Consider the following 14844-nt stretch of genomic DNA (forward strand, 5'->3'; position numbering starts at 1 on the left):
CGGCCCATCTTGTCTTTTCCAGCATACTATCATTTTCTTGGTCTTCTGCCGGATTTACATCTTGATCTTTACTGGTCTGAATTTTACATTAAAATGTGCTCTGCTGCTACACCAGCAGGACTAAATTTTCAGTTTAATCTGATAAAAGGATTTCCAAAAAAGAGAAGTGTGCACAACTGAATTGTAATTCCTTCTGTCATTCCTTGCTGAGAATATGGAGGATAAGTATGACTGTCTGGACTGATATTTTTAAACTTTTTTAATAATGGTAAATAATCCTGAAGAGAATTAAAATTAAGTAGCAGTTCAGGTTTTAGCATATCTAAATTTCAAATGTTATCACTGGGAAATTGGGATTGCTATAAAACAGTGACATACTGTACTGTCCCTCTACTTCATCAAGTTAAAATGATAGTTACATTATTGTGGAGAAACGTAAGTTTGATTCAACATTGAGCTAAAACCTGAGGGTTTGTACGTACAAACCTGCCTCACTTAGAGCATCATCCTCCCTGCTGCTGAATTTCACATTAGTCGCTAACATCTAATAGATTGGAACAAATGATTCATTCTTGTTGTAATGGGCCTATCACCACTAATCGGTGCTAAATTCATTCATCTGCAAAACTTTGTTTTCCCTTCTTTCTATCCCCTCCACCTTTCAGGCTTCACTTTTCCTTTAGTTCAGTGTGTAGATTTGGTTTATGTTTGCTGAAAACATAGCAGAGGAACAGTCCTCGTTATATAAGAAAAACTTCCCCTCTGACTCCTGCAACAACTTCTTCAACCTCTATCAGTCTCTTTTGTATTTAGCTGCTTTGTGTCTGCCTGGGAGTTAGTGACATTTGCTCGCAAGCTACAGCCTTCCAATTTTGTGACCACAGATTTTGTAAAAGCCTGACCACCTTCCATTCTCAGTAGTATGTTTAACGACTGCTGCCATTTTGATGTTTCTTGCCCTCTACCCTTGGCTGTACTCCATTCTGAAGGGAAACAACTTGTGAAAGTGGTTTAGTTTCTGGAATTTCTTTCCTTTTCAAGTGTTTCACAGGGTGCCTTTTGTGAATGCAGGAATCACTGAGCACTAGATGGATGACAGGTTTCAGTCCCACAGTGAGCCATCCCTGTCGGAGGAGCTAGAGGTATTTTTTGCGGAAGGCTTGTGCTCCAGAACTTGCTGCACCCCTAGCCAAGCTGTTCCAGTACAGCTACAACACTGGCATCTATCCAGCTATGCAGAAAATTGCCCAGGTATGTCCTGTACACTAAAAGCAGGACAAATCCAACCTGACCAATTACCGCCACATCAGTCTACTCTCCATCATCAGTAAAAAAAAACGGAAGGGGGTCATCAACAGCGCTATCAAGCGGCACTTGCTTAGCAAGAACCAGTTCACTGACACCCAGTTTGGGTTCCACCAGGGCCACTCAGTTCCTGACCTCATTACAGCCTTGGTTCAAACATGGACAAAAGAGCTGAACTCCCGAGGTGAGGTGAGAGTGACTGCCTTTGCCAACAAGGCCCCATTTGACTGAGTGTGGCATCAAGGAGCCCTAGCAAAACTGGAGTCAATGGGAATCGGGGGAAAACTCTTCACTGGTTGGAGTCATACCCAGCACAAAGGAAGATGGTTGTGGTTGTTGGAGGTCAGTCATCTCAGCTCCAGGACATCACTGCAGGAGTTCCTCAGGGTAGTGTCCTCGGCCCAACCATGTTAAGCTGCTTCATCAATGACCTTCCTTCCATCATAAGGTCAGAAGAGGGAATGTTAACTGATGATTGCACAATGTTCGGCACCATTCGTGACTCCTCAGATACTGAAGCGGTCCATGTCCAAATGTTGCAAGACCTGGACAATGTCCAGGCTTGGGTTGACAAGTGGCAAGCAAAATTCATGTCACACAAGTGTCAGGACATGCCCATCTCCAACAAGAAAGAATCCAACCCTTGCCCCTTGCTGTTCAATGGCATTACCACCACTGAATCCCCCACTATCATCATCCTGGGGGTTACCAATGACCAGAAACTGAACTAGACCAGCCATATAAATACTGTGGCTACAGGAGCAGGTCAGAGGCTGGGAATTCTGCGCGAGTAATTTCCCTCCTGACTCCCCAAAGCCTGTCCTCCATCTACAACTCAAAAGTCAGGAGTATGATGAAATATTCTGCACTTGCCTGGACCTGTGCAGCTCCAACAACATTCAAGAAGCTTGACACCATCCAGGACAAAACAGCCTGCTTGATTGGCATCCCATCCAACACCTTCAAAATTCATTCCCTCCACCGCCGATGTACAGTGGCAGCAGTGCATCTACAAGATGCACTCCAAGAACTCGCCAAGGCTCCTTTGACAGTTCCTTCCAAATCTATGACCTTTACCACCTAAAAGGACAAGGGCAGCAGACACATGCGAACACCACCACCTTCAATTTCCCCTCCAAGCCCCACAGCATCCTGACTGAAAACTATTATCACCATTCTTTCATTGTTGCTGGGTCAAAATCCTGGAACTCTCTTCCTAAGAGCACTGTGGGTGTTTCTACACCACATGTACTGCAGCGGTTCAAGAAGGCCGCTCACCATCACCTCAAAGACAAATAGGGATGGGCAATAAATGCTGGTCTAGCCAACGACGCTCACATCCCATGAACGAATAAAAAAAAAAAATTTTTTTAATTCTTATTAGATCATGACTGTACTGCAGTAATCATTGAATAAAGAATGCCAAGCTGATGAAACCACAGGCACTTCAAATTAGTCTGATCAATTTTCAGGCTGCCTTCACATTACTACACAGTTGATGCATTAAAGCAACACATCTCCACTAGAAAAGCAGGCTTCCCATGGCTGACAATTTCTATTATGTCTTAACAGGTTTAGACTGAGGAAGAAAACCTGGAAAAATCCTGGAACAATCTTTCTGGACTATCACATCTATGAGGAAGACATCAACATCTCCAGTAACTGGGAGGTTTTCCTTGAGGCACTTGATGGTAAAGTTCTACTTCAACAACAACTTGCATTTATGTAGGAGCTTTAATGTAGAAAAACATCCCCAGGCAATTCACTGGAACATTATCAAACCAAATTTGACACTGCACCACATAAGGAGAAGTTGGGATAGATGACCAACAGCTTGGTCACAGAGGTAGACTTTAAGGAGCACCATAAATGACTAGAAAGATGGTGGGATTTAAGGAGCAGATTTTAGAGTTTTAGACCCTAGGCAACTGAAGGGGTGGGGTGATGGAAATCGGGCATGCAGAAGATGCCAGAATTGAAGGAGTGGAAATATTTCTGAAGATTGCAGAGGTGGGGAGTGGTGAGGCAGTAGAGAGATTTTACAAATGTGAGAATTTTAAAATCGAGGTTTGTGGAAACTGTAAGCCAACGAGGAAGCCTGTAGGTCAGCAAGAACAAAGGATAATGGGGTACTTGACACGAGTTAGAATGCAGGCATTAGAGCTTTGAGTAAGGGTGATAAATGGAAGGGTGGCCAGGAAAGGATTGGAATGGTTGTATCTCGAGACAGCAAAGGCACGGGGTTGAGGATTTCAGCAGCAGAAGAGCTGAAGCAGAGACAAGCGATGTTACAGAGGTGGACATAGTCAAGTGGCAGAAAGGTTATGGGATTGGAATAAAAGCAAAAAACTGCGGATGCTGGAAATCCAAAACAAAAACAAAAGTACTTGGAAAAACTCAGCAGGTCTGGCAGCATCTGCGGAGAAGAACACAGTTGTGTTCCTCTCCGCAGATGCTGCCAGACCTGCTGAGTTTTTCCAGGTATTTTTGTTTTTGTTATGGGATTGGAAGCTCGGCTCAGGATCACATAGCATGCTGACACTGCAAGCAGTCAGGTTCAGCCTCAATCCTGTCAACATGGGGAGAGGTGGAGCCAGTGGCTAGGAAACAAAGTCTGTGGTGGGTACTGAATACTGAGCTTTGTTCTTCCCAATATTTAATAATCTGATGATTTCCTAAATAATTTGAAATAATGATGGGACATTGAAACAGGCTTCATTGGTGAGATGATGGGTTAACTCTTTCTTCCCACCTGTCAGAATTCTCTCATCAGCGCTGTGCTGTGGAAAAATGGTTAGTGGTGGTAGTGTAGGGCTGGAGGAGGTTACTAAGATGGGAAGAAGCAAGCATATGATGGGATTTAAACGTCTGAACAGGAATTTTAAACTTCAGGCTTTGGGGACCAGGAGCCTTTGCAGGTCAACATAAACAGAGGGTGGTCAGGACTCAGTGCTGGCTAGGGATACCGTGGGGAGTAATTCTGTGGGACAGTATCTCTCTTCAATTTTAACCACCTGTAAATTTATGTTCTTCTTTGTTAGCCCCTTAGTTTTGTGTGTGCTTCACATCTGGTCTGGGTTTGAAAGAAAGTGCTGTTAGGGAGAGTGTTCATGGTCAGGTGTGTGTGTGTGACTTAACATAAAGAAATAGGAGCTGGAGTAGATCCTCCGGCCCCTTGAGCCTACTCCATCATTCAACGTGATCATGGCTGATCATCTGCCTTGATCCCTCTTACCTGCCTGCTCCCCATACCCTCTGATTCCCTGGGAGATCAAAAATCTATCTCTCCCATCCTTTAACATATGCAACGACTGAGCATCCACTATCCTCTGGGGCAGTGAATTCCAAAGATTCTCAACCCTCTGAGTGAAGAAATTTCTCCTCATTTCAATCCTAAATGATTGACTTCTTTTTAAGATCTCATTTTTTGAGTGAGCGCATTCTTCATCTATCCTGTTGGGAAAAGAAAAGAATGATTGCTGTTGAGAAATGTTAAAATAAGCCGATGAAGATGCAAATTGGGGTGAGAAACCCGAAGTGTAATAATGGGCACAGCAGTACAATCGAAATTAGGACACTGAGAAATCTTTTATTCATTCTTGGAAACTGGGCATTGCTGGCAAGATTGGCACTTACTACCCATCTCTCATTGACTCTTGAGAAAGTGGCAATGAGCTGCCTCCTTGAACCATTACTATACTTGTACTAATGATGCTCCCACAATGGTATTAGGTAGGGAATTTCAAGACTCCGACCCAGTGTCGATGAAGGAATGGTGCTGTACGAGCTTGTCGGAATAAGCAATTTAGAGGGAAGACTTGGAGGTGGCTTGCTGCTCTTGTCCTTCTTAGAGAGTTGTGTCATCTGGGAGATGATGTTGGACAAAGCTTGGGGATTAGCTGCACTGCTGTTGGTAGAACATACTATACCACAGTGCTCCGGTGGTGAGTAAGAGTGCGGTGGAAAGGTTGCAGGCGCACTGATCTCTTTGCCGGTGAGTATTATACCACCTGAGTAATATGCAGCTCTAATTTGAAGTTTAAACAGAGTGGTAACCGGGTCCCTGTTAAATTTCTCTGACACTCTTTTGGTCTTTCCTTCAGAGCCTGAGAAAATGAAGTCCTTGTCACAATTGGCAGTGTTGACCAGACAGTGGAAACCATCCCATATGAAGCTGGAGCCCTTCCAAGAAATTGTCCTGGAGAGCAGCAGCGTTGAGGAGCTGAAAGAGAAAGTCAGTCACTTAAAGCAGCTACCCTCTTTTATATTTGTGGAAAAAAAATTCTGAATGTGATGATGTTTTTTTAGATACTAAAATATTTCCAACTGCAGGGCTCCTGGGCCAAATCTCACTGGAAGAATAATGGTTAACGACACCTGCCATTAATATGCCATGAGTTGTGAATCTCCAGAACTTGCTGGTCAATTTACGCCACTCCTCTGTTAACTTCACACAAATAGAATCTCACCCTTAGCCTTGTTAAGAACTTAATGGATTGTTATTTCTAATCCCCATTAAACATACCGCAGAAAATTAAGTCTTACAATTAACAGCACAAGTACAATTTTAATAACATAATTGTTAAAACAATGCCAGTTAACCTCCCTGGCCTACAAAGTTAATTTAACTGTTAAATCTCATTCCTGCAGGTAGTCAACTGTTAGAGATCTTAAAAATTTTCTTACTTTTCCTTCATCTTTTTTCCTCTCTCAATCTACTCTTTCTTTCCCTCTTTTTATTTCTCTTTCTACACCTGATTTGATTCTAATTAACCTTCTCTGTTGTTCCTCTAGTTCTTTCTCAATCCTTTATTCTCATTAGTTAACGACTGTTGGTGCTGTCACTCACAGGTTCATTATTAGCTCTCACTCCCAGCAAGTTATGTCACATTATGTATTGTTTCGTTCTTACATTGGACAAATTGGAAAATGAAACATAAAGAAAACAATTCCACCGATTGTTGTGAAAGGTTATAAATCATGGTTATGGCAGTCAAATTGTGATATTGGGGCTGGAGAGGGTGATATCTACACACTCAACAACAGCTTGTATTTACACAATGCCTTCCTTTAGCATGGGGGAAAAAAGCCCCAAAGCGCTTGGCAGATATTTTTGCTGCTTTCATGCATGAAGCCAAAGTACATTTAATCTCCACATTTCTCCTGCAGTTTATTTCAAGATATTTTTCCTAATTGACAAAATAAGGGGAAAAAAATTACAGAGGCCTTAGAGCTCAATTGAAAGTGGATATGGGACAGAGGACAGGAGAGTGGCCAATATAATGCTCACCTTTAAAAAAAAAAGGGATAATTTGGATAATTTATGGCCATTTTAACATCTGTGGTAAGAAAGATTTCAGACTCCCAAGTTGGCAATGGATCTCAAAAGGGACAATCGTGCTTGACAAACCGTGTAGAATTCTTTGAGGTGGTAACAGACATAGATGAGGAAAATGCAGTGGATGTAATGTACATGGACTTTAGGAAAGATAGAGGTTAAGGGGTGTCAAAATTTGCAGATTCTATTAAAATAGGAATCAGAAAACCAAAGGAAACTTTGGCTACTGGTTCATGGGGCATTACGGAAGTGTTGTCTTATTCTCCAAAAGGAAGTATGAAGATATGAAAGCAAGTTTGTAATTTGAGGAAAATACTGAACACTTAAAGGAAAAATGATGAATATTTGAAAAATAAAAATTTTAAACGGGTTAAGGGCAGGGAAATGGGACTAAGTGGATGGTCCTTTCAAACAGCCAGAACAGGCATGGCAAGCCAAGTGTTAAACGGGTAGGGAAATTGAACTGAGATACACCTTGGTGGTCTGCTTTGGGTTGGTTGATTGACCTCTTGAGATGTGAAATTAAGAGATTCTGGAATAGATGTTTAAATCCATGAGTTGGCAGTTGTGGCCGCTGCTGCTCCAGAGTAACCCATATGCATATTATATAAGCCCAAATTGCTAAAAGGGACAAAAGATCAGAGTTTCAGGTTGCATCTACACCATTTTAACAACTATTCCTTGTCCAATTCTGAGACATCTGGTGCTAGTAGTTCAGCATTTAAACCTGATCCTCAATGGGAGAAGTAATTGCTGTGCAAGTTGACAAAGCCAGTTGTGGGATAAACTTTTGTAGTAATTGTGCATATGGTAGAATTCTGTATGTGAAGCACCTTGCTGTGTTTTGGCTGATGAACTTCTATGTATTTTTGTGTTTTAACAGTTACATGCAATAAGTGAAATTCCCATTGAAAACATAGAATTTGCTAAGGTGAGTAGTTTAAATAGAACAGCTCAAAGTAATCATTCAATTATTTTGGAACATAATTCATTATTGAACGTAGTAATTTTTTTTGTATTATGTAATATTTTACAGCGCACAAACAGGCCATACAACCCAACAGGCTTGTGCTGGCATGAACCTCCTCCCACCCTACTTCACCTCTAAACCTACTAGCACAACATTATTGCATTGATTCCTAGTCTTTCAGGTTTTTTCACTCTGCGAAGTTATGTAGGAGGTGCTCCATCTGACATGTCTACTTTTTCCACTAAAAATAGCATGAATCGTTAGTAAATATCTGTTCCCTCTCCTTTCCTCCACCCCTCAATCTACAGTCTTCCACAAATCTCCAGCTTCTTCCACAAATGGCAGTTTTGTGATCCAGTGGATTGATTTAATGGTTTCTGTTGACACAAAGGAGCATGAATGAGCATTGCTGTTAATCCATTAATGCTGCTTCATGCATTGTATTGTGCAGGGCAGGGGAACTTTTCCATGTGACATTTCAGTACTGGAAATTCACCAAGATTTAGACTGGAATCCTAAAGTCTCAACTCTGAATGTCTGGCCACTTTACATCTGTGATGATGGAGCAGTCATCTTTTACAGGTAAATGGAACTGAACTGAACACTAAACTGTATGACATAGCAATCTCATTTTGTCAATGTTAATATAGTTACAACTAATCTGTTGAAATAATCCTTGTCTGGGTAAATACAAAAAGATGTGTGGCACATTTTGCAACCTTGGAACGTCCCCAAGCACTTTACAGCCGATTTAAGTACTTTTGAACTGTAGTCGCTGTTACAATCTCGAAAATATGGCAACCAATTTGTGCATGGCAAGCTCACACAAACAGCAATGGGATAATGACCAGAGAGTCTGTTTTAAGGACCTTAATTGAGGTATGAATATTGGCCAGGACACTGGGATCCACCTGAGGGGGCCGATGTCTCATTTGAATAATGGGTCCTCCAACAGTGCAGTACTCACATTTTTGTGCTCAAGCCTCTGGAGTGGGACTTGAACCCACAACCTTCCTTGAATTTGAATATGTTGGGGATCTCCATAGAAGTTGCTGCTATCAGGTTTTGAGTCAACTGTTTGTTTTGATACCAGATTAAAAGTTTTGTGTGTTTGGGTTGAGCTATGTAGAAATTAATTGCTCTAAATTATTTGATGCATTACTTTAACATGGCTTCGTTATTGGGGTGAGTGAGATCATTACAAGATGTCATCCCGATGTGTGCCTTTAGAAAAAAAAAATTAAGCCCCAAGGTCCATCGTTCTAAATAAAAGTGTATTCTTGGCACCCTTTTAATTAGTTTCTCTGCACTTCTCTGCAGGGACAAGACTGAGATCCAGATGGAGATGACTGAGGAACAACGCAATGGGCTACTGAAGAAAGAAAGCAGCCGGCTGCAAAAATCAGGCCACCGTGTGAATTACTCACCTCGCAAAGAGAAAGCACTGAAGATCTATCTGGATGGCGGTCCCAGCAAAGACTCCAGCCAGGAATGAAATTCGGCCCAGCCTGGCCCAGCTTGGGTCATCCCTGGAACTGAAATCTGATTCACCACTGCTGTGTAGAACTCCTGTGGCTATCCCGTTCATCATTAGGTGTACCTAATGACACCAGCACTGATTGGCTTATTGCCCACCAATCAGAAGCCCAATGCCCAGTTGGGGGTCACTGTCTGACTTTGAATCATGTTGTGCACTATAGTCTATTGTACTGTAAAGTTAAAAGGGATGTGCAAAAAATGGGGTTAAAACGATTGAAGATAATGCGGACTCTGCACATTTGCGAGAAATGCTAGACCCCTCTACCCAATCGGAATTTTGTAGCTGAATAAAAGCTGTGCACAGTCCTAAGAATTTGTCATTTATTTTATTCATATAAGTGTGCACATACCTCATTGATGAATTTTTAAAAATGCCTACTATATATGGGATAGGGAGGGGAGGTATTGATGGTTAATGGAAATGGAGTGCCATCAGAATTGCAGAACAAGAGGTGATTCTTGATTATAAATTGAATGAATGTTATGAGCAGCTTTTACTTGGCCTGCGTGTGGTTTGTAAATCTGCGCCCACTCATTTTGTCAGAGGCGTAGTGACTGTAACTGATTTACTTTTGTCTCCCAGGCCGTGGATTTTGAAGTTCCAGCACATGTATTGTTTCAGCGAATGTACAGACATTGATATAAGCTGCGGCTTGGCGTAGGTAACCAGAGTGAGGACGTTGAATATTATTTGCCTCAGGCTTCTTCGAGCGTGCACACGCAGCCATGCCACGCAGACATGGCAGGCATGATGTAAGCCACATGCAAACATGCCACACGCCCAGACACGTATCACACACGCGCACACACACCACACACAAATGTCGCACAGGCACATGGTACAGTGTTAGAGGGCTGCTTGAACTGTTGCATTTTTAGGTGCTTTCTTTCTTGTCTGTTCAGTTGGTATTTGGGCATCAATAATTTTTAATGCCTTTGTTCAGAATTTTGGTTTTTACCTACCTTAAAGGCATCTTGGTTCTAATTATGTATATTGTACTTCCTGTATCAAAAAGGTTTAATTACTTTGTGAATCTTGTTCCATGAAGAAGCACAGAATGATTTTAATTTTCTGTTGTATTTAATTGATTTGACATAATAGATCATAAGTGTGAATTTATTTTCAACCAGTTCAAAAAGAAATAAATTGAAAGAAAGCAGTTGGAATGATGAGCTTGTTTCATGGCTAGATTCACTTCACACACTTAACTGAAGAGCATTAGGAAGTGGAAACTTTAACTGCTGCACAATCTCCATCACCATTTTCCCTCTAGGATTTCCCAGGAGGCCCCTCAATTTTTAATGAGACATCATCAAAAATGTTTTCTTTTGGTGAAAGTATTTTTTCATGGCCAATGCTGTTCACAATTGAGTAACATGTCAATAAAACATTTATTCATTCAATTTTGATTCTGAAGTTTACATTTTATGGTGGCAGATTCAAGCTGCCTTTGACTAAGAGAAGGTAATTTTTATTTTTTGCTAGTATTTGAATGTTGTGAAATGTCACAATAGCCTGTTCATTTATAAAGTATTAGATGTTGCACAGAAAACGTGGGATTTAATGAAACTGCAGCCCCAAACATCTACCCTCATTTTTGTAAATGGACCAATTTGGATAAGAAAAAATGCATTAAATCATTTTTATAAAATGCCGGTTAGGACTTATAAAGTATTAGATGTTGCACAGAAAACGTGGGATTTAATGAAACTGCAGCCCCAAACATCTACCCTCATTTTTGTAAATGGACCAATTTGGATAAGAAAAAATGCATTAAATCATTTTTATAAAATGCTGGTTAGGACTTAGTTGGAGTAATGTGTCTAATTCTGGACACCACTTTAGGAAGGAAATCAACGCCCTAATGAGGATGTAGAGGAGATTAATTTGAATGGTACCAGGGATGAATGAGGGACTTCAGTTCTCCTTAGAACAGACAAGGTTTATGCTATATGGGATACTTTTCTTCATTTGACAAGATATAGATTATAAGTGTATGGAGGCTATGCTGGAACAGTTCTGGTCACTGCATTACAGGAAGGATGTGATTGCACTAGAGATCGAACAGAAGTGATTTAAGAGGATGTTGCCAAGGATGGTGAATTTTAGCTATGAGGAAAGCTTGGGTAAGTTGGAGTTGTTTTCTTTGGAACAGAGAAGGCTGAGGCAAGACTTAATTGAGGTGTATAAAATAAGGAGACTTGATAGTGGATAGGAGCATGGAGGTTAATATCCAGATGGCATGGATTTAAAGTAATTGGCAGGATTAGGAGGGAGTTGAGAATCATTTTCACCCAGAGGGTGGTGAGGGGTCTGGAAGTCACAGCCTGAAAGGGTAGTAGAGGCGGTATTTAAAATTAATACTTGATAAGCTGTAACCCCCCCCCGCCCCCAGAGCTACAGACCAAGAGCTTGAAAGTAGGATTCAAATGTATCGCTCTTTCTCTGTTGATTCAAACGTGATGGCCTAAATGGCCACATTCTTGTGCTATAAATTTTCTGATTCTTATGTTGGAAGGTCAAGGAGTGATTTAATAAAGGTATTCAAAAACATGAGTTGTTATGAAAGAGTGAGCAAAGAGAAACTTTCCTGTGGAAGGAAAGTTGATAACCAGAAGGATATAGCTTTAAACTAATTGCCAAAAGAAAGTAGAAAGATGAGGAAACATTTTTTATGCAGTGTGTTATGACCTGGAATGCACTGATTGACAGAACAACGGAAGCAGATTCAATAGTACCTATCAAATGGGAATTGGATAAACAATTGAAAAATAAAAATTTGAAAGGCTATGGGGTAAAAGCAGGAGGGTGGGACTAATTGGATAGCCCTTTCAAAGAGCCAGCACAGGTGGCTAAATGATCTCCCTCTGCACTGCATGGTTCTATAATCCAGTATCTGCATTCTCGATGATTACATCCCCAGAGGAAGAGAGAAATTTCTTTTAAGCCAAAATGTATTGGGTGCCATTTCTTCTGTTTAGCATCTCCATTCATTACAGGTCAATCAGATGGGGAGGGGCCTGTACCCAATGGAATCAAACAATCCTCAATAGCCACAGATGGGAAGGTGACTCAAGGTGTGATAGAAATCATTGGGAGAGTACAGCAGTTGTTAAAGATATCTAATATAGCTTTATGAAGTCCTGATCTCCTCTAACTTCATTGAATTCTTAAGTAACGTAGATAGGGAATGAAGTTCAGCTGCTGGATGATTTTTATCTATTTCAAAAAAGGGCACTGGAAGCAGATTTGGATCAGTTAGTGAATGGACCCATTTGTTCTATCAATGTGGACAAAGGGCAGTGTTAAGGATAAGGAGCTAGGAAAAAAGTTTCCCCCTATCTACTCTGTCCATACCCCTTATGATTTTGAACACTTGTAACAACTCTCTTCTCAATCTTCTCTTTTGCTTTTATTGAGCCCAAATGATTTGAAGTAACCAACTATTCAAGTTTGAGAATACAAAGCTGGTGGAAAAGTAAGCTGTGACGAGGACACAGACTGCAAAGGTGTATAAAAGAGTGAAGTGATTGAACAAGAAGGTGGCAGATGGGGTATCGTGTGAGGAAATGTGAAATTATTCATTTTGGAAGAGTAGAAAAGCAGAATATTTTTAAAGACTAGTAAATGTTGATGTTCAGAGGAATTTTGAGGGCTCCTGTGCACAAATCAGACAGTTGACATGCAGATACAGCAAATAATTAGGTAAGTAAATGGTATCTTGGCCTTTATTGAAAAGGGATTACAGTGTAAGAGTAAGGATGCCTTGCTGGAATGATATAAGGCTTTGCTGAGGCCACCCTGGAGTGCCAGACAGTTTTGATCTCTCAGTATCTTCGCAGTGCAGAAGGTCGTCATTCGGCCCATCAAGTCTGCACTGGCTCTCTGGAAGAGCATTCCATCTAGTCCCACTCCCCTGCCTTATCCCCGTAACCTTGCACATTCTCTCTTTTCAGGTAGCAATCCAATTCCCTATTGAATACTCGATTGAACCTGCCTCCACCCTTTCAGGAAGCTCATTCCAGACAAAAAATTTTTCCTCATCACATTTACTCCTTTTATCAATTATTTTGAATCTGTGCCCTCTAGTTCTTGATGTTCTATTGAGTGGGAACAGTTTCTCAATATTTATCTGGCCATACCCCTCAGGATCTTGAATACCTCTATCAAGTCTCCTCTCAGCCGCCTTTTCTCCAAGGAAAAGAGTACCAAGCTCTCCAATCTTGTAGCTACAGTTCTTCATTCCAGGAATCATTCTTGAATCTCCTCTGTATTCTTTCCAATGCCCTCACATCCTTCCTCAAGTCTAGAGCCCAGAACTGGATGCAGTACTTCAGATGAGGCCTAACTAGTGTCTTATACAAGTTCGACATGACCTCCTTACTTTTGTACTCAATGCCCCTATTAATAAAGCCTAAGATACTGTATGCTTTATTAACTGCTCTGTGTATTGGGTTGTCACTACCTGTGGTGTGTACTGCTTTAACACAATGAAGCAGTCGTCTTTACCTAAGGAAGGATGCACTTGCCTTAGAGGAAGTGCAACAAATGTTCATTAAATCCTGGGATAAGAGGGCTGTCCTGTGACAAAACATTGAACAGAATGGGCCTGTACTCGAGTTTAGCTGATGATAAATCTCATTGAAACATATCAAGTTCTTAGGGGGCTTGAGGGTGCATGCTGGGGGGCTGTTTGCCCTGGCTGGAGAACTAGAACTAGGGGGCATAATCTCAGGATAAGATTGACTGAAGAAATTTCTCATTTCGAGTGTTATGAATCTTTGAAATTCTCTACCCCAGCAAGCAGTGAATGCTCAGTTGTTATATTCAATATAGATTGATAGAGTTTTGGAGACCAAGGAAGGGTACGGCTATAGTGGGAAAGTGAAGTTGAGGAAGAAGATCAACTATGATCTCCAACGCTGTTGGAATTAAGGCATTAACCTGGGAACCCAACCTCATCTGTTGCACTGGTCAAAACTACATAGCTAATCTCTTATCAGGGTTGTTGTTCGATGGAGCTCAGTGCTTATGTATGATCAGATTCATGAATCACAGGTGATGCACATTAACAAGGCCATTAAAATATAGCAAAGCTTTTTTTCATTTCCAGAGGAACAAAATTGCAAAGTAGAGACATTCTATTAAACTTGGATCAAACCTTAGTTGGACCACACTTGGAGACTAGAGCTGTTCACAATTACTCCATGTTACAAAAAGGATGTGGATCCACTGGAGAAGATGCGAAAAGTGATTTAAAAGGATGATTACAGAACTGAGAGGTTATACCTGACAACCAAAACTGAACATGCCCGAGGTTCTTTCCCACAAAGAGCAAACCCGATATCGGCTTGAGATAATGAAGGGGTTTGATGGGATAGACATAGAAATATTTCCACTTGTTGGGGAACTCAAAAAATGAAGGCCATGAATATGACAGCCACTAATAAATCTAATAGGGAATTAGAAGAAACATCTTTACCTAGAGAGTAGCAAGAATGTGGAACTCACGAACACAAGGTGGTTGAGGTGAATCATATAGATGCATATAAAAGGAGAAAAGGAGGATATTATGATGGAAGAGTAAGAGGAGGCTCATGTGGAGCATAAACTGGCACAGACCTGTTCGGCCAAATGGCCTATTTCTGTACTGTAAGCACTATAAATAACACACCAAGGCATCACCCGATG

General features: G+C 41.1%; 1 protein-coding gene across 4 annotated transcripts in view; it reads left to right on the plus strand.

Moving 5' to 3' along the window:
* The window catches only part of usp47 (ubiquitin specific peptidase 47), a 153324-nt gene extending 142768 nt beyond the window's left edge, over positions 1-10556 (plus strand). For all 4 annotated transcript variants that reach the window (XM_078549357.1, XM_078549354.1, XM_078549355.1 and 1 more), the window contains 5 exons: positions 2878-2996; positions 5409-5539; positions 7527-7574; positions 8065-8195; positions 8934-10556. In XM_078549357.1, coding sequence (XP_078405483.1) covers positions 2878-2996; positions 5409-5539; positions 7527-7574; positions 8065-8195; positions 8934-9108 — 604 coding nt within the window. In that variant the 3' untranslated portion in view covers positions 9109-10556. The remainder of the gene's footprint in view (positions 1-2877; positions 2997-5408; positions 5540-7526; positions 7575-8064; positions 8196-8933) is intronic.
* The last annotated feature ends 4288 nt before the right edge of the window (positions 10557-14844 follow it).

Source organism: Cetorhinus maximus, chromosome 9, assembly GCF_964194155.1.
Source record: "Cetorhinus maximus chromosome 9, sCetMax3.hap1.1, whole genome shotgun sequence".
Lineage (NCBI taxonomy): Eukaryota > Metazoa > Chordata > Chondrichthyes > Lamniformes > Cetorhinidae > Cetorhinus > Cetorhinus maximus.